This window comes from Oryzias latipes, chromosome 9, assembly GCF_053564925.1.
Source record: "Oryzias latipes strain Hd-rR chromosome 9, Olatipes_Hd-rR_3.1".
Classification (NCBI taxonomy): Eukaryota; Metazoa; Chordata; class Actinopteri; order Beloniformes; family Adrianichthyidae; genus Oryzias; species Oryzias latipes.
The window spans coordinates 19,670,452-19,691,064 of record NC_136245.1 but is presented as its reverse complement, the minus strand read 5'-3'; the positions used below and the strand labels follow the sequence as shown (position 1 = coordinate 19,691,064).

Sequence of the window (20,613 nt, the reverse complement as noted above, 5' to 3'; positions counted from 1 at the left end):
AATTTGTGCAAAAAATGAGACAAGAAGTCCAAAGGATTAACAATTTTAATAAAATTCAAGTCCAACATCAAAATACTGAAATGGCAAAAAAAAAAAAGAAAGTCTTTACATATCTTGTTTTTAATTTTGTAAAAATCACAGTGGTTGAAAAATATTACAAAATCTTAATTTTTAAAACTTTTTTTTCTTTTTTTTTGCAACAGCAGCAAAACATTCTGATTGTTTCTTTTAAGCCCTTAATAATTTGTGAGTGTAGTGTGCTCTTTCTTTTAACGTTTAATAAACACAACTTTATGAATAACACATTATAGCAATAAGACAGTGAATATAAAGAACACTCTAATAAATCAAAGAAAAATAAAAGCGTAACAGTATTATACAGTTTGTACGATCCACCTAAAAATTACAGTACAGGCCAAAGTATAATTACACCTTATGTGTTAAATGACAGCCCGTGCATTCAAGCTATTAGCTAAGTTTTGTATACACTAACATGGTAAATAGGTACAATGTTGTGACTTTTTAGCCAGTGGGGGGTATTTCTATATGTGTATATGATATTTTTCAACACTGTGTTGTTTGTAATAATTCCTATTTCCTTAAAAACATCAAACCTACATCTGTCACAGGTCATTTCTGCCTTTAAATCCAACATGTTCACAGATTCAGCTGACAGTACTCTGACTCTGTGTACGATTGCAAGATAATAAGTTGAAGTAGAAGCAAAAAGAAACAATAACAGCAGAGCTTGGCTTTGAAAGAAAGAAACAACACGATAAAATTGATATTTCATTGCTGCTCAAGAAAAAGAAGTCAATATGAAGACAGAATAAAAATATTAGGCTACATAATAAAAGTGCAGGCACCTGGAAAAGTGCAGACAGCTGGTTTGCTGGGTTTCTTGGTCATTTGAAAACTCATTCGGTCTATTGCGTAGCTTTATCATAAACAATGCTAAAACTGGACTAGGTAAAGCTCAACATGTTAGCACTGGAAGTATTATCTAGTCAGTGACTTTAGATCCTAAAAATCGAAAGCCAGTTTACTGGAAATTTAAGACACTCTGCATCGACAAAAGCTAACTGCTTTTATTTCATTTCTTGGCTTAACTGACATCTGAATTTGAGCCCAGACAGCTACACACACAGCAGTGCAGCCAACCAGTTCCAAGCTGAAACTTCACTGAAGGCACAGGAGAGAAGACACCAACGTCTTCAAACAGCGTTGTTTTCTCAGTCACTAGGCCTCACAAATAAGTAAGAATATCAGGCCTGGAAAATAAAAGAAAGAAAGGAAGAACAGCTCTGTCTAAAGTAATAGGGCAGTATAAAAGGATGACATAAAAAAACACTATAAAAATGCAATACCTATCCCATAAACCTGCGTTTTACATTACAATGCAACAAGATGTAACTTTGGCATATTCGAGTAAATGTGGATCAAATACTGAGAGTTGGAAGAAAAATACTTTTTTTTGTCTTTGTTTAGCAATAAATCAGGGCTTTTTGATTTGTTTTCTTTTTTTCTCATCAGTTGTAGACATTTTCTGCATTCTAAACACTCAAGGTTAAAAAAAAGTTTCCTGGACAGGATGCAGCCGTGCTTTTTCCCCAATTTCCAGCTGGTTTGTGCAAACTAAATGCCAACAAACTTCTCTGTTAATCATTAAAAACATCACTTCAAACATCAGATTTTTACTGCTTCTAAAAATGTTAGTTATGGACCTCATCTGTTGCGTTAGCTACATAAAGAGCAAACAGTGCGGTAACAAATCCCTATCAAGCTAATGTCTTTAAATGTCCCAGCAATAATGCTACCTCAAGTGGTGCTGAGTTAAACATGCATAAAGCCACTCAGGATAAAACAGCTGCTGTGAGGCTCGGCATCAACAAGGCCTTAAGGAAGCCTGGTGAGGCCTGTTACTCTGGGAAAGGAAAACATACTTTCAGGAAGAAAAGTCATGCTACGAACATCAGCTTCAAGAGCAGACTGACGTGAGGATAAAAATTCATGCTAACAACAGGAAGCTACCACAAAGAAGAAAGTGCATAACAACACCAATGCCACACCAACAAAGTTCGACCACCATGCAAGTTAACCCCGTTCCCAAAATAGTTGCACCTGCCCAGCGCACAGGCCACCCAGTGCAAACGAAAAAGTTGGGCTTTCACAGAACTGATGATTCGAATTTCACCTAAATGGAAAACCCTGCCCTCTTCATCACCCACTCAGTAGATCATTCCAGCCACAATGTAAGTCCCAATCTAAGGTTATATGATCAGAAAACCATCAACAACCCTATGAGAAGGACTTGAATTGATAGGATTATAAAGTTAGCCTAAAGCGTTAAGCATTACTAAGGTTGTCTTAAATCTCCTTAAGGAGGGTTTATGTTTTAGAGTGGATGATGCAACACAGATTTATTTTTTCCTCCCAGATGTGGCATAGTCTGTCACATCAGTCACTGCAGAACCTGCCTGCAGGCTTTAGGCAACATGCTGCCAAAATTCCACCTTTTCTTTAGTGCAAATATAAGGCACAGGGACTAAAAATAGAAGCTTAACCATTAGAAGGACCAGGAAGAAACAAACATCAATCCTTTTTCCTCTCTCTTCTCTCTGCCTTTCTTTCTAAATTAGCAAAGTGCTTCACTCTTAATAACGGCTAATGGAATCCTTCCAGAATATGTAGGATGCACCTAATGTTAACTGGGACTTGTTTGCTTTCTCGTCAACCTTACTGTTTTGAGAGATGAATCAGCTCAGTCCTCACTTGGGCCTCAAGAGATGCTTCTATTCTGGTAACTGAAAATTACTTTACGCACCTCCAATGGAAAACTGCGGAACACACCACATGTCTTCACACAGTACGCCTCCTCCATTTGCCTGAGTGAAGCTGAGGGGCCCAAACCCACAAATGGAACAATAGAAACTTTTTCCACCAAACATCTTGTGTTTTTTGTTCACATTCAGTATGAAAGCCCAAATAAATTAGCACCATTAAAATACAACGATAAAATAATTTGCTTAAATTGCTTGTTGTAAAACACCTATTGAAACACACCTGTGCTGTTTTCTGTAGGAAAAAAAAAAGGAGAAAATCAAAAACCCTCATCTAAGACAAGAAATGTACTCCTACCGACTGACTAAAAATGATTCAAACAAACTCAACAGGTAATCAGCGAGCAACTAGAAAGAAGATGTTTAAAGACTCAATACTATACTAAGCATGTTGATGAATGCTCATTTAAAATACTATGTCGACGCATCTTAAGCACCACTTTCAACCCCGGCTAACAGGGAGGAAGGCAATGTCTCGCAGTGACCCATTTCTCCTGACACGACTTCAAATATGTCCTCAAACTGCTGTGTTCTTCTAAAGGTTACTCTCATCTTTCCTCACACGTCATCCACAACTGAAGACAGAAGATATATATATATATATTTCTTTTTAACTTAAAAGAGCTACAGCTTTGGTGTTTAGAGTCCAGTAAAAGTTGTTTTCTGTTGTTATAAGCTTACAGTATGTTTTTATTTTTATCCTTTTTTTTTGCGTATTTGTTATTTTTTGTTGTTTTTTTGACACTGCGTGGACTTAAGGTGGTATTCTACGTAAAACAAATTTTAAAAAATTGTTATCCAAAAAAATAAAAATAAAATAAAATAAAAACTCCTGTTGAATTAGTGGCAAGGCCCTGAGCATTGCTGCCCCTAGAGGATACAGGGGTGTAAAGGCAGGCTGGCTTAGGTGCTTTGAAGCAGCCTAGTGGTTGTGGACGTTTAATACTGGGCCATCGTCGTCCGTGGCAAAAAAAAAAAAGAAAATCAAGTAAGGCTTGCTTGCCTGTTTAACCCTAACATTATAGTCAAGTGGCTATGTGAGAGAAGTTTGTTCTAATCAAGTCACTGAGAACAGCTTGTGTTTTGCTCTTTTTTCTAGCTAGTGTGTTGTATGGAAGGAAGAGGAGGTGGCAGGCCTGAAAAAAGTGTTAAAGTTAGCCTAACAAATTCATATTTGTGGCTGCAATGAACATCATTCACTTCTTACTAGTAATTCATCTAAACACAATGTCAAAGAATACAGACAAATGTAGTTAAAAACATTGAATATTAATGCAATAGGATCATGTCAGTTTAAGCTCTTGTGAGTTTAATGCTGGCTTTAAAATAGTGGATCATGAGCATGGACTTGTGTTTGTAAGCTAACAGTCTTTGCAGAAGTGAAGGCAGAGATAAGCCCCTTCAAAAGGGACCTGCAGTGGTCAGTGTGTAAAAGTCATTAAGGTCAATGTGAAGAATGGAGACTAGGGGACTGAGAGAGAATTAGAGCCCTTGCTCCCAGTCCAATCACTCAAAGGTTGCAACCGTTTAAGTACTGGTGGGGGGACAAAGTGCTACTGGAGGGATGAGGAGTTGCACTGCAGTGTTACAGGCTTTTATGGATCGGGGCATCTGGGAAGCCCACAACTTGGAAGCATCACTCGAGTCACAAAAACACACACTTACACTCACACACCTTTTGCACATACCCTCCAGCAGAGTTTACATTAGTTCACACAACATAGCAAATTGCACTCAAGTGGTGATCCATGCTATCAAAATTTACATACACACTCCCAAACATGCTAACATTCAGGCATCTTAGCACTGAGAGCAGTCACTCCAGCACTCAGGGCCATCCTCAAATATATATATACATATGTATACATAGATGAGGAGTTAGCATTTTCTTTATGCAATGATCCAGAACAGGGTGAAGACGTCAGTGAGCAAAAGCTTTTTAAGAGATGTGTGGAGAGGAAGACGGATGCCTCCAGAAACACCAGCCTCGTTTGGTGTGTTGCTTGCGCAGGATCTCTTCCTCCCTCTCACGCTCCTTCTGAGAACGAAGATACCGGTCTTCCTCCTTCAAGAACCACACAGGAGGCCATCGATGCTTTTCAAAATGCTTCTGGTTCTCTGTGGAAATGAGGAAATATTCATGCAGAGGTTAGTGCGGGTGAATCTTTGTGAAATATTCGGATGTATATTTTGTACCTGACAGACTCTTTGGTTTAAAAAAAGAGGGGAAAAACACATTTGATGTTGATGATTCTGCTTTATCTTTTTTCTTTTTTTTTAAAAATACCTGGAGACATGGCCTTCATGTCTTTGGGAAACTTGCGGCAGATGCTGTTATAATTAGTGCAGATGTGGTGGAGACACCAAGCTGAGAGCTGTTTGGAATTGTGGAACTGTGAAAAGCAAAGTAATAATAATAATATGAGTCACTGCTGCAATTAAGAAAGAAGACAAAGCCATTTAGACCCAAAAGAACATTTTCAGAAAAAAGCGATTAAAGAGTGAATGCAGTTTTATTGCCTGTAGGTTACTATGAACAAGCATTATCTGATATTTTCATTAAAAGCCAAAAAAGTACCAACCAACTTCAATATCAGTACAGTTTAAAAAAAACAACAACAATGGACTGGAAACAAGTTAGAGACAGACCTGTGCAAGCTCGAGGTAAGCCAACACCTGTCCATCAATGTCAACACCTTTAACTGCCAACTGGAGAAGCTCATCCACAGCATGCTGTTCTGAAATATCACAAAATCATAGAAACATTTTCAGTTTGCGTCATTTACATAAACTGCTGTGTCAGTACATCAGCATTCCTGACATTAATTTATAGTAATTGTTAGCCTTACAACTAGAACGTCTGAAGTATTAACAGACAGATACTTTGGATCTCCACATTAACATTCTACAAAAAAAAAAAAACTGTGTTCCATCTCATTACCTCTATGTTTGATCTGTTAGCATTTGCTACAGAAATTCTAATGTTCCCTAAATAATTCCTCACCAGTGAGGGCGACAAGGCGTGGTAAGCACAGGCGGTTGGCCAGTACAATTAGCTCCATGGGCTCCAAACCAGGACAGGGAGTCAAAAGACCACAGTAAAGAAACTCCAGCACTCCGCGCATACAGGCTGTACTGGTGTTTGGAATGGACACCTGAAGAGTCAGAAAAAAAGAGAAGTTTGGAAGAAGAAAAACTATTTGCTTGAATTTAAGGCCATGTGTGTAAGAACAGTTAAATCAGTAGAGGTAAATAGAGGGGATAGTCTTCTGGCCCCACTGCGATTTATGCTGGCTAAGGAGAAAGCACTTTGTGGGGACAACAGACGTCGTCACTGACTCAAAATCTCACAACATCCCGAGTATGAAAAGACGCGTGCCTCACTTGAATGTGTTTCAAAGAACATTAGGAACTGCCACACCTGAGAAATCTTAAGATTCTCACTTTTATTGGTTATGTTTTAATCACAAAACTCAGATCTACACAAACCAGCCATAAAATGTGATGGAATATGATTTATGGGTAGCAGTTTAGTTTTCACCACCACCAATAAAAAAAACTTTAAACACCTACCAACTTCAATGAAAATTGTGTTTTTGGTGTTTTTAGCTTGTTTTGTTAAAAAAAGTTTTATGATGGACGACTTGTATAAAGAAAACTAAGACTAAATTTGCATTTCTGAGTATTTCTTTATTCAAATTGTGGTGAATCAGAGGTAGAGAAAAAAAATGCAGTTTGAAAAAGCTTGTTAATACAAACTGCAACCGGCAGGCCACAAGCTCCCAGCTCAACTCCATTTTAGTGCATCCACTTGTAGACAAATAGATCATGTACGTCTTTGTTTTCCCTGTCTGAGCTGATATCTGGTTCGAATCCGAATGACTGGATTGCTCCAATATTGCTTGTCATTTTTGTTGCACCGCTAATGTTAGCTTGAGGTTGTGAGGGGATGTAAACTAGTGGGAGAGAGTGTAAACAAAGGGATTTGGGGAAATGAACATAGGCTTACTCCATGCCCACAGTCCCGCCCAGAGGTGAATATTTAATGAACTACAGCTCCTCTGCAGAAACTGTGTTCTAGAAAATGACGCAGGCTTTTTGATTTTGCCTAAAAATTGAATAATCATAGTTGAAAGATCACTGGGAAAAGATTATTGGAGAGGGAATTTAAATGAGGCAAGACATTAAAAATTGGAAAATTTTGATTTTACTACTTCAAAATTTAGTATATGTCCTCCTGGCTATTAATTTTTTTACAGTTTAATTACTGTACATTTGGCCGATACCAATGCAACAGCAGGTCCGGAAGTGGAATCCACAGAAAGAAGGAAGCTAAATGTTTATGACTGTAATGACCTGACCCCTCCAGGAGCACTTTTGAGTTACCCCCTGTGTACTTTCTAGCTTCCACTCTCAAAACCAATTAGGAGAATGTCAACTTGCCCTGACCTCTTGTTAGAATAGAAAAATTGACACAACACCAAGACAAGGGGGGTCTCTAGGGCTTGGAGCTCCAGCTGGAGACAGGAACTGTTAATGAGTGGACACAGACACAGTGACAATGCAGTACACAGATGAGGCTTATCCTTTGCAGTGATATATGCTCTTCGACTTTCAGCCTGCAATCATTGCGGTTCAAATGGTTATTGGAAGTTTTGTCTACATCACGTGTGTGTTTGTTCAGAGCGAAAATTCCTGATGAAATTTGCTTTAAATTCATGTGACATGTAGTTGGGGTAACTAACAAAGGCAATGTCCAGAAGGAAGAAATAACTGACTGTAAAAACAATGGGCAGCTCAACCCCTCCCTTCTCATGTTCTCAAATAGGAAGTACTATTGCTTCCTGGTATGGGCTCCGCCACTTAGATACCAGTGATTGGTCCGAGTTGCTCTGAATCATTGTATCTATGGCAACTACTGTCGCCATTGCCATAGATACGATGATTCAGAGCTACTCGGACCAATCATTGTCGACTGGTTTCAACATGGCGGTGCCCGTATCAGGAAGCAATGGTGAGGGATTGTGCCTCATTCCGTAAGAGCCAGATGTAAGGCGTTTTCTAAGGGTGACGTTACACCTTGATTAGTCCATTGTTTTTACAGTCTATGGAAGAAACAAAAAAGCATCCATTAGGAAGTAAAAATTATAGATTAAAAAAAAACTGGAGGAAGTCTACAGCAAATGATTATTACAGAAAAAAGGCATCGCTCAAGAGAATGCTTGCCAATACCTTCTTAACATAAAGAAAACTTGATCCAGATCATTTTGTTTCTGTACTCTAAAGGAGAAGCATGCACAACCTCTTTTGATATCCAAAGAATACCGGGTACTCCCCTAAGAAGCACAGTTACATGGTGACAGCATACACACATTACTTACTTAATCCTGATGCTCAATACGACATAATTAGTCTTTCGTTGCCTTGAAAATGTCCACAGACAAGGTTTTTTTAAAGCTTTACTTGCTTCAATAGATGAACCATATGCTTCATGGAGGAAAAAAACTCAATTTTTTGAATGTTAGTTTAAAAGATATTTGAAAAATCTGATAAAAAATAAGAAAAAAAACTATATAAGAAAACTTTAAGAATTATTTTTATAGTCCCTGCTAACATCAATTTGAGCTGAAAAACTTTAAAGAAAAATGTTGATATTATTTGTGCTTTTTTTGTTCCTCAAATCTTCCTCATTTTTTGACGTTGTTCTGCAAAGATTTTCTGTCTCAACAAGCTGAGTTTGTTTTAGGCCGGATTTTGTAAAATCAATCTTATTTTAGCAAAATGTTTTTGCATTTGCCACACTAAAACTTTCACTTCCCTTAAATTGAAGTGGGGCGGCCGTGGTGCAGCAGTAGGGCGGTCGACCCATGATCGTAAGATTGCAGGTTCGATTCCCGCCTTGCACGCCCATGAGTCGAAGTGTCCTTGGGCAAGACACTGAACCCAACCCTTGCCTCTGGTGGTAGGCAGGCGCCTGTGTTTGGCAGCGGAGCCGCCACCAGTGTGTGAATGTGTGTGTGCATGGGTGAATGGGTCTGTGACTGTAAAGCGCTTTGTCCTTGTAGGAAGAAAGGCGCTATATAAGTATACGCCATTTACCAAGTGTAAGATGGTGTTTCTTCTGGCATATTAAACCAAATTTGCTAATTATCACTGAAAGAATTTTGTAGAGTCTAAAGAGCCAGAACCATTTATGGATATACATTTGAACATTAAGAAAATAAATCTTAATCTGTTTTTTTTTTACAATGTGTCATCACTCTAAGGATTTTTATCCAGAGCACCTGCTTTCTTAAGCATAATAAAAAAATCCCATAACAATTACTGTTTACAGTAACCATAAAAATAGCAGCCCAACTGCAAATTTTACTTCTCCTCCAAATACTGCTAATATTTTATTTTTACCATCAGCATCATTGAACTGCAATGGACATTTAAACTCCCCCTTGCGGTTTGTTCTGGAGCTAAATCCCTTCTCGGAGGAAATGCTAACGGAAATCCAGTTCTTCTAAGAGCTTGATCCTTAGTAACCTAAACCTACACGCCCTGAATTTAATCTATGGGATCTGGTTGTGTAACAAAGTCCAAAGAGCCTCAGCTTGGAGACAGACTATGAGTTCCTTTGTGGTCAGGTCAGATCCCCTGCACATGCTCTGCCACAAGAAACGGAGTACATCTGAAGTAACCAAACTCACTTCCTGGAAAAAGTTGCTAAAAAAAGGCCCTTCTATCTTGCAGAAGGTTTTAGCGACAATGTGGTTAACACATTGAAGCAACTCTGACGATCAACAAAAAGCTGGTCTCAAAAAGCATTTGCTGTGTGGTTGAGGTTGTGCACATGACCTTCCTCAGTATGCACTCCTGTAAGCAGATGTATGTGCTCATGCAAGTAATGCACCAAGTAGCTTGTACATGCAGAGCTTTTATCAGAAGTAGAAGTGAAACAAGAGGTATGTAGGCCAAAGTGATAGGAGCGCAACCTTTTGACACTGTTGGGGGGGGGGGGGGGGGCACAGCACGTAAATGCGTGAGATGATTTTATAAATGCATCACCAAAGTCATAAACCTTATCTAACCAACCTCCACCCCAATTTCCTTTTTTTTCTGAGACCAATAGATGATGCAACAAGCTTAAATCTATCTTAAGGCTCTATTAAGTGTGTCTAAACTCACCTCTTCTATGTAACTTTCCCTGAAAGACCCGCGAAACATGGCAGCCATCCAGTCACAGCTGGAGATGAGCAGGGGCTTGTGGGCTGGGAGGAAGCCGTCATCCAGTCGAAACACCACATCTAAAACCGAGGTGGGAAAAGAGCGTTCATCTCGTGGAATGCCACAGAAGCCCAAGCTACAGAAGGGGGATAGACAGACGAGGCAGACGACCAGACACGCACAAGTAGACAGAAGGCCAGACAGACACGCAGACAGACACGGACACAGGTAGACAGACAGAGAGATAAATTGACAGAGGGACAGAGCATGTGACAGGCTCAGAATAAGGGAAGAAGAGCAGATGGAGAGTTGGGGGTCATGATGTAATTTTTGTGTGCTTTTTTTCTAAAAAGTGGCAATATGACAGAAAAAAACTGTTACTGTGTTGGTGAATTATCATATGTGAAAGCAAAACTTCACATCTTTTTTTTTTATCGTTAAAGCAAACAAACTTGTGGTGCACATTTGCAAGTGGTAAACAATGAAATACATACAAATAAAGAACTAAATCCTTTACAGTTGCAATTAGAAAAGAGAATGAGTACAAAGAAGCCATTGCGATGTTTGGCTCAAAAATCACGCTGACAATGACACGACAACATGCAGACAGCCAACAGAGGAACACAAAGCCACACTAGCACAAAACAAGACAGACAAAACAACAAGCTTCAAAAATGTAACAAACAACTTATGCAACAGTAAAAATAGCTTTGAAAAAGTTTCAAAGTCAATGTAAGATTAATAGACATGTTTATAGCAGTTACTCAATGGCAAATCAAACCCAAATGTACTCAGAGAGTACATCTCCAGAGACAGAAAGAATCTGTAGCATATAAGACTAATATCAGCCTTTGAGGCCCACCACAATTCTCACAGCATGCACGCAAAAACACTTAAAAACTGATTCTATCAAATTTATTGTGCAGAATTCACAAGTGATGACAACGATGTTTCTGAGATTTCTGAGGCACTCAATGTTTGGCTCTGTGATTTACCAGCGAATGTTCCTTTATTGAGACACTCTTTGATGCGGTTGGCTCTGCGAACATGAAAGGCCTTGGTGATTTCCTGGTTCATGAAGCTCTCTCGGTTCAGAACATTGGCCACCATCATGCGCAAGTCAAACACCTCAAGCAGCTCTGCAATGGTTGCCACTTGCATCAGATCGCCTCTGCCCTCATCCAAGTTTCCTGTGTATAAGTATTGCAGCACTGCCTAAAATTGTGACATATGAAGAGGTCAGCAACATTGTTGAAAAAAAATCTTTCAAAAATTGTGATTTGATTGTCCATTTACTAATAGTTTTTTCACCTTAAATGGTTCCTCCTGTATAAGTGCATCCATCTCTACCACAGTCATGAGTCGTGGCCGTCCAGTCATTGGATCATCAACATGCTCCAGACACACACTAAGGAACCCCCTTCCCCATCCTGAAAGTGCTCGCCCAGTCCATTGCGCCCCCAGTGAATACTGAGCACGAGATGGGAGCGCATTATCACTCTGGGAAGTCCTCAAAGAGCCCTGCTGCAGAAGTTGGGGTCTGTACAGGTCCCTCACTCCTCCATCAACCCCATCTTTATCAATATCCAAGCTCTTGGTGCGCCCAGCTTGCTCCTTGGCTCCACGTCTGCTCTGCTCCTCCTCCTCCACAGTCTCCACATTTTCTCTGTTCTCCTGTTCTTCTCCCTGTGAGTTTGCACATGACCCACCAATATCAAGAGTGAAGAGGTCGTAGAACTTGGAGCAGGATGTTGCCAGATAAACCTTGTGTGCAAAGACATGAGTGGAGCCATCCTGCAGGATGAAAAGAACATCTGCACACAGAGGGTGGCAGAAAAGTGAATCCGGTCCCTCACCGTTGGTGAGGGGAGGATCAGGGATCCCCACTATTGGGCGTGGGGGACGTGGAGGTAGGAAAGGGGCTTGGAGTAAGGGTCGTTGAACTTTTTTTAAGTGTGACTTCCAAAACTGTAGATGTCTGCGAGCAATAAGGGCAGCACGGATGGCATTGTCAAATACATCTTTGACTCCAAACTGGGCAACAATACTGGTTTCATAATAGGGAATGCCAAGTTCTTTTGCCACCTCGTGGCCTCTCTCCGGAGGAAGAATATCTGTAGGTTTGATGGGCCTGTGAGTCAAAAAGAAATAATTATAAGATGACTGACAAATTCAAGTGCAAAAAGAAAGTAGAAACTGAGATTCTAGCCGTCCTTTACAAAAACTTTTATAGAGGTTTTAAAGAAAAGACTGTAGACAAAGGGGAAATAATGGGCAAAAAATGTGTCAGATCCTCATCTATAGTTACTCAGTTACAATAACAGACCACTGATTAACTTGACACACCTATGCAGTCTGAACTGAAACCACAGGTGCTAGTATTACATAAGTGTCTTTTATTGCCCGATAAGGAACGCATCTCACTTTGCTAACGGTCGTCGTGCACGGTTTACTGCATCCAGGTCAGCATAACGCAGATCCAGCTGGCAGCCAACCAGGATGATAGGTGTCCGGGGACAGAAGTGCTTGATCTCCGGGAACCACATGGTGCGAACATGGCGAAGGGAATTGGGATTAGCCAGAGAAAAGCATAGCACCACAACATCAGACCTACAGAGAAAAAAAGAAAAGGTGTAGAAAACTTTTTAGTTTGTGCTAATTGAACACTGGGGATCACATTTAAGAAGTCAATTTATTGTGTCACGAACAGGCGTCAGTCAAAAATGTCATATTGTCTTTGATGGGTTAAAGAGAACAGAAATGATTACAAAAAAACAAAACCCACAAAAATCAGAATTGACTCACTGAGCAAATTGTCAGTTAATGTTAAACCTTTTGCAATGTGTGTGTGTTTAAGAGGCTTGTTCATCTAATTCAAAGCCTGGACAGTGCCAATGCAAAAGCTATGTGCGGACCTCCGGGCTGGTTATTTGTGTGGCTCATCTTTCTTCCACTCTTGCATAAATCTTTCTAAACCCTCAAAGGCAACATAGACAACAAAGGAAAAGGCTAAGAATAGGCCAGGGTGGACAAACACATACACAAACACACCCCAGCCCATCTGATGTGTTTGAGCAGGAAGATAGCAGCTGTTCCTCAAAAATTTAAGTAACAAGTTCGTGCATGTGTCTGTTTTAAAGTAATGCATTTCTGGGTACTGTTTGATCTTTGTCATTAGAAAAGATCTTTTATCACCAAATCAATACTGACAAGATCAAAATAAAAAATCAACTTGTTCTGCAACAATGCAGCAAATCACAGGAAATGTACGTCTTCCAGAAAGGCTTCTCACATTATTGAAGTGCTGCTCTAGTTATCAACAGTACATTGTAGGGCTTTTATTTTCTAAAACTGTAGAGCGGTTTTTAACATTTCTGTGTAGGATGCAAAAAAAGGCAATAAAAAACTAATCAACTTTTATTCATGGAATGTTGCACAATGACAGAGAAATCATTATTGCAATTTTCTTAGACTGTTAATTTGAATATTTAACATTGGATTTAGGTGAAGCTTAACAAACACAAACAACTGTTTCAAAAGAAAATCTTCTAAGGCCCTTCTATCACCCCCTCTCAACTTTATGAACTGCATGTGCCGTTCTAGTTTTTAAATCCTAATACCAAAAATTACAACTTTTGCCTAACAAGAACAACTTTACTACAAGCTGGCATTACATCACAGCACTGTAAACAAAAACTGCCATTAACACTCTGTAAAAGGATAATTACCATGGCTAAGTTTTCACAAGTTAAGTTTAAATACTTCCCCCTGGGTGGCAGGCTTAGTGACAACATAAACTGCACTGTTTGTGAACTAACAAGTAATACTATTTAGCACTTTGCATGGATATTAACATGGATGTAAAGCTGAAAGCTGAAAGCTAGACATGACTTAGAACATATAATATGGAAGTGTTGACAGATTTGTTTTATCCAGAAGGACCTCTGCAATGTGCATGAAAAAAATACCATCAATCAGCATATTTCTAAAGTCCACAGGTATGCATATATATCCAGGTGGACAGGTTTTGCATCCAAGTCAAGTCATTGTGTTATCATTGATAATTTTATACAATTAGCAAAAATAATGGATTCTGCAGCTTACGTTGACCAGTTGTTTGATATTAAAACCAATTTCCACACACTGCCTGTGAGCCAAATTAACTCTGACAAACAGATAGCGTTGGAGCTGAAGAGGAAACTAATTTTTTAAATGTTAAAACAACAACCAAAAAACTCGAAACTAGAATTTTGTTTAATTGTGACACTGATTGATGGTTGAGCTGTAAGCGGCCAGTCTGCGAGAATAAAAAGCATAGCTTTTATTAAGAAGATGAGAATTGTGTCCGTAAAGATGGAAATATAAATCTGAAAAACATGTTAGGATTTATGAAATCTGAAAGCATTCATTCAGTGTGTTTTCCTACTTGAAAATTAAACAGTAAAGTTGATTTTGCCAGGTTGGTGTCATAATACATGTTGTGCATTCTTAGCCTAAAGGAACCTTAAACTTTTATAAACTGAGTTCTGCTCTTTAGGACAAAAGCTGGCTCCAATTAGGTTTAAACTGACCTACAAAAGCCATTATTGCTTTTCCCAAAACACAATGTTCCACTTCTGTCAAAGCATCTGACAGTCTTGAAACTATGATGTTTTAATGTTAAACGGACGTAGACGCACACAGGTGAGGACAGCAGCAAAGTTTCAAGGGTAACAGGGTGTTGAGGCACAGCAGAAGAAAAAAAGGTGAGGCAAAGTCGAGCAGCAGAGTCCGAAAGTTATTTAAAGAGGGCACGACCCAGTTTATGGATGAACAGAACCGGAGGAGGAGGACGAGCAGGAGAGGCAGATGATGCCTAGAGCTGGTGACGCCAGAGAGGCAGCAGGGGAGAAAACAGCTGAGCTGGCACCATGCTTTTATCAGCTGACTGCAGGCTGACTGAGTGGACAGACACACAAACACACCACAGCACGCAAGCACCAACTACAACATGCCTCTGTGCAAACATGGAGACATCAGACAGGGAATAAACATAACAGAGGTGGAAATTTGAGCCACAAACTCAACTCGTGCAGCCAGCAAGCGCATAAGGTACAAAGAATGTCACGCAAAAACCTTTTGCATAATGGTGACAAGGTGACAACTTACACAACAGGTGCCCAACCAACCTTGACAGAACTCGCAGAGGGTACACTTTAATTTGCACATGATGACTGTGCACTTTTTGATTAAAAGTGCAAATGAAATATAAACAATTTTTAAGTAAATGCATATGAAGATAAGAATAACACCAGCACAAAAATTGGGAAATAAATAATTGATGAATTATTTATTTGTTGCTATAATTCTTGGCTATTCCTTTTATTCTGCTTCAAAGGTCGTTGACTTCCCAGTTTGTTTGTTTGTTTGTTTTTAGTTGATCCTTTTTACTCTGCATTAATTGTACATTCAAATGTTTAATAGTCTGTTTGGTTTTTGTCATTAAAGGTGACATTTTTTGACAGCATTTAAGCAACATGTATCACCAATAAAGCAGCTTCTTGCTTTCATCCAGCAACTCTGTTATTAGGTCAATAACCAAGTTCTAGCAGTTGCTGTGTGTGTGTGTGGGTGTGTGTGTGTGTGTGTGTGTGTGTGTGTGTAGGTGTGTGTGTATGTGGGTGTGTGTGCGTGCGTGTGTCCTACCTCCCATAAGCAAACCGCCTGTCTTTGTGATGATCCCCAAATGTGTCCCACAGTCTCAAGGACACGCTGACCTCATCCACTACATCGCGAGACCTCTCCAGAACCTAAAACAGGGATGTATTGCTGTAGTCAAGACAAACATCTTCACTTTGATGCAAGTTTTTAACAAACCTAATTGTAAATAATACAAGAAACGTAAAGAATGTGTTTTAAGATACATAAGATAAGTTTATAAAGAAATGCTTTGTTTAAACAAAATGTCAACACATTACAAGAAGTGCGCCCATATTTATTTTTAAGTGGGTTTTTCTACAGTGTGTGTGCTTTCTCCCACCTCTTGGCATACACGATACTGGTCGATGGCCCAGACGGTTGGCACGTGGGTGGCAAGCAGCTGATACTGTGTGAGTGTGGCATTGCAAGCCCGGGCACAGATTAGTCTGGTCTTGCCTACTGCATTATCCCCCACCACCACACATTTGATGGTTTCCACATTGGGCCGCTCATAATCTGTGTCTATATCCATGGAGAGTGCCCTAGAGAATGGGGGGGGGGGGGGGGGGGGGAGATAACAAACAAAAGACAGTAAGAAGTAATATATACGAACGACAAACGGACAAAGCACTATCAGTGACACTACATTTTGACCAGCAATCGACACTTGGTACAGACACCGCTTACTCTCCCACTGTCCTAAACGAAGTTATACACTGTTGAGTCTCTAAGCCCTCTTTTGGCTGCACTGCCTATTTTTTAGAGGCCTTTGCCAAAGCCAGAAACAGAACACAGGGTTCACAGGCTGAAGAATACAGGACCAAGGATCTATTTTTGTAACAGCACACAGAGAGAGAGACAGACAGCGAGGGGGAGGAGCAGAAACCCAAGCAACCTATTCTGAGGTCAATGTCCTCTTCTCCCTTTGTCCATTTTCTGCCCTGCCTGTTCCCCTTTTGATGCACTCTGGCCATATTTAGCTCAGAAAAAAACTCTACAAAAGATAATCAAGTGTTTTGGAAGCTAAAATAGGGTTTTGACTATGCCTTGTCCTGCTAAATTATATTAATGTGTCTAGTTTACTTTAAATGTCCCTACAAGCTGGTTGCATGATCAGCCACCTGCCACTGACTTTTCTACAGCACCAAAAAGAAGCACCAATGTAGAGCTGCACTAACTTCTTTTTATAATAGTAAGCAGCGAAAAGTCACCATGAACTCCTTGCAAACATTTCTGACATGTTCAAACCAACGTTGATAAACAGAGAAAAACACTCCAGAGGGAATCTGCTTTCTTGCTAAACCGCATCATCCCACTAAACACCCCTAAAGCTGCATTCAGCTGATCACTCTCTGTCACTGCTACTTGATCCAAGAGCCCCAGCAGGGGCCCGTAAATAGAGCATCTGAAACATTCATAAAGGCCGTCGCTTGTTATTCCATTGACGTGGATGCCAGAGCAACACTTCAGTCCAGCAGTGACAGACTCCAGCAGATAAAAACGGCAGACACTTCATCAGACACGTGAGCCGCGTGTGCTTTTCGGCCCTGACCCAACTATATAGTCCACATAGTGATAAAAAGATATCCATTTAATAATTCGTTTTACTTTTTCAGAACAAAAAGTTTCTTATTGTTGAAAAGTTTTCCAGCAAAGATAAGACAATATTTCCTATTCATGAAGGGAACAACCTTACAGTTTTCCATCAGCAATTTACCAAATGGCAATAACAGCTTGCAAAGCAATGTTTCTGTTTGTATTGTAAAAGAGGTGAAAATACCATCTATGAAACCCAACATGGACTTATCAAATCTACTATATGCATAAGAGCATAATCATGTTCAAACAGAACCATTATTAATAAAAAAAGAGAAGATTCTCATCTAATGCTTCCTATGCAAAGCTTAATAAGTAGAGAGAGTTGCAAGAGAGAAAAGGCAGGAAGGAATTATTCATCTAACATGGAAAGAGGGATCAGTATTACAATCAATCAGTGATGCCAAAAGGGATCAAAGGGGTAAGATCAGGCTGCACAGATGAACAAATCACAGCTTTTTCTGCTGAAGCGTCCCTTTGCTGTCATTTGTGTCTAATTCCAAAAGAAATAGAGATGCACAGAGAAAAGGTGACATGAGGACGTCCTGAAGTCTAGTTTATAATCTTCCAATGCTGACCCTTGATAGCCTGGGGAGTCAGTGTATGCCTGCATGCATGTAGAGAGCATGCACGTGTGTGCATGTCGTAATGAGTTCAGAGCGTTGTGTGCAGTGATGTAACCAGGAGGCAGCGCCAGTGAGGATGTGGTCAGTTTTTCAAAGGGACACCAGAATGCCCAGCTTCTAGCTATCATTCCCCAGCTGGGGTTGACCACCAGGCTTGAAGCAAGTCAACTCATGCATCTGGCTGCATACATAACCTGCTCAAAGGTGAATGCTCAAACTTCTCTCTGCTCTCATGGACTCCTACAATGAATTGCCTAGAATGCATGACTTAAATGTAGGCACACACAGGGCAATGGAGATCAGTTCTATGAAGATGTCTGGATTTCTGTTCAACAATGTCTCTTTTACATGGCAAATAACACATGCCAAAGAAACCATAAGACATAGAAAAATTGGCACATGCGCTTGTGTGGTTCTACAGACCTCTGTGTGGGAACATTGTGACAAGAACATCATTCAAAACACAAACATGACCCTTTTTCTCAACCCCCAAAATGTCATCAATTTGGAGTAGGAGTGTATTTATGTCAGTGACTGGGCTAGGCAGGGGAGTTTTTCCATCAAGGGCACATTCGCAGTTCTTGTCCTCATACGTCTCTCTTCTGCACTGATATCCCTCTTATCTTACTTGTCCTATTTCTTAGAAATACCCATTGTCCCATTTCTACACTGCGGGTGCTTGGCCTTTACACCTTTCACCCACCCTTAAACAAAAAGACACCAATAATCAACTATTTTATACTTTGGTCACAACTTAATTTTGCAAAGGAATATTATGGACAAACATTTTCTTAGAGGTTTCTATCAGTAAAACTTTGGGATTCTCAGGTGAATTTGAATTTGTGTTTGAGAAGGATTAAAAAACTGGATGTGCAGTTTTTTTCTTTTTTTATGTATGAGACAGAGACTGCTGCAGGCACAGCTGAAACAGACTGGTTATATAACATGGTTTGTAGTCTGCTTAGCTCCCTGGATATATGACAGTAGATGCCAGAGTCAAACATACACACACATTAAAACAGACATGCGTACATGTTTTTGCGCCAGCATGTCCAAGCCTTAGCTAGAGCAGATGTTGCTGGTTCTAACATGAAGCCCATAGAAATGTCATGAGCAAATTTATTTCCTAATGACTGGGAAGCCACATGTCAGTTGGGGTAAAAAAAAAAAAAAAATAGTGTCCCTGTCATTTCCCATAGATGTAATCATGCTTTGTAGACACAGAAAGGTTTTTCTTGATGCGCTCATTTTATTTTTCTTTCTCCATCTTTCATCACTCCCGCCACTCTTTCCACTCATACTTTGCTCTCATCCATCTTTCACTGTTACTGTTACTCTGCCTTACCACTACTCAGTAAAATACTTTATAGCATCAGTTCGACTAATTTTTGTGTTATTTTACACAGACTCCCTGTAAATATAGAAGCCTTTCACTTTTCAACCATAATTTATTTAAAGATACATCAACTTCCCAGTGAGTTAGAGTTCATAGATTACAAACCACTCCTTCTGCCATTTTTCTTCAACAATTGATCTGTACTGAGATAAAGGAGAGTGGTAAAAGAGTGGAATGAATTAAATGAACCAATGGAGACCCATTAAGGCATCATGGCAAAATCTGATGTCCTACTAGCTCTGAGAAATATTACCAGTAGTTCAAACAAACTGATGTTACAGTCCTAACTCATCTCATGTGGTACATTATTTTGATCTGGACAAACTGGTGATGACAGACCAACCCAACCTTATTGTGGTCAACAAAGACAGCACCAAGGGTTGAAAAAAGACAATTTCAAAAGTTGTGGAATCTGAGAACAACAGTACTGTGGTACATCATTTTGTGGTATCTTGAGCTGTGATCCCTAAACTCTTGTACAAAGTTCACACCAGGGACAGAAACACGCTCGTGTGACCACTTACAATTAAAGCCTATGTAAACGTGCATATGCCCATTTTGGGCTTCCACATTCAAAGCTGTCACTGTGCAAGTTTTCGTCCACTTTCGGGCTCTGCATACAAAATGCACAGCAATTGAACACACGCTGAAAGTTAAACCAGTTCAACTTTGACCAATCAGTCTTTGGTTGTGTCCTTTTCAGTATACGGAAGTACAAATTTTGTTTTCTACGACAGTCCGCTAAGTGGCAGTGGGCCATTAGAAATTCTCCTCTGAGTTGTGGCCGGGACTGAGGGCATACAGCAAGCCCACCACTACTTCCCATCAACCATCTATTTACACTCTAACATGATAGCTTACAGCCCCTCCCAACTGCAAACTAATGTTAGCGGTGCAACAAAAATATTGGAGCTATCCAGTTTTGAACCAAATACCAGCTGAAATGAGAAAAAGAACATGTTTGGATCTAGTTTTCTACAAATGGATGTTTCAAAATGGAGTGGAGCAGGGAGATTTTGGCTTCCCGTTGTATCCTCTATGTCACCGGTCCCCAACCCCCAGGCTGCAGGCTGGCATTGGTCCGTGGGTCATTTTGGTACCGGGCCGCAGAGAAAGAATAAATAACTTACTTTACTTCCGTTTTATTCTTTTCGGAATCTGAAAGTTGTTTTATTTTGAAAAATTGCCCGATTCTCTGTTACATCCGTCTATTTCATTCTTGACGCATGTCAAGGCGCTCTTCTTGGTCACGTGATAGGTTACC

The 20,613-nt window shown here is 39.9% G+C and overlaps 1 protein-coding gene across 6 annotated transcripts in view; it reads right to left on the bottom strand.

Moving 5' to 3' along the window:
- Positions 1-27: 27 nt before the first annotated feature.
- Positions 28-20,613, bottom strand: part of rhobtb4 (Rho related BTB domain containing 4) — a 37,500-nt gene continuing 16,914 nt past the window's right edge. For all 6 annotated transcript variants that reach the window (XM_023958532.2, XM_023958533.2, XM_020706002.3 and 3 more), the window contains 10 exons: positions 16,072-16,273; positions 15,738-15,841; positions 12,477-12,662; positions 11,364-12,183; positions 11,048-11,267; positions 10,014-10,132; positions 5,845-5,995; positions 5,490-5,578; positions 5,128-5,233; positions 28-4,958 (listed from right to left, as the gene is read on the bottom strand). In XM_023958532.2, the coding sequence (XP_023814300.1) occupies positions 4,780-4,958; positions 5,128-5,233; positions 5,490-5,578; positions 5,845-5,995; positions 10,014-10,132; positions 11,048-11,267; positions 11,364-12,183; positions 12,477-12,662; positions 15,738-15,841; positions 16,072-16,263 (2,166 nt within the window). In that variant the 5' untranslated portion in view covers positions 16,264-16,273 and the 3' untranslated portion in view covers positions 28-4,779. The remainder of the gene's footprint in view (positions 4,959-5,127; positions 5,234-5,489; positions 5,579-5,844; positions 5,996-10,013; positions 10,133-11,047; positions 11,268-11,363; positions 12,184-12,476; positions 12,663-15,737; positions 15,842-16,071; positions 16,274-20,613) is intronic.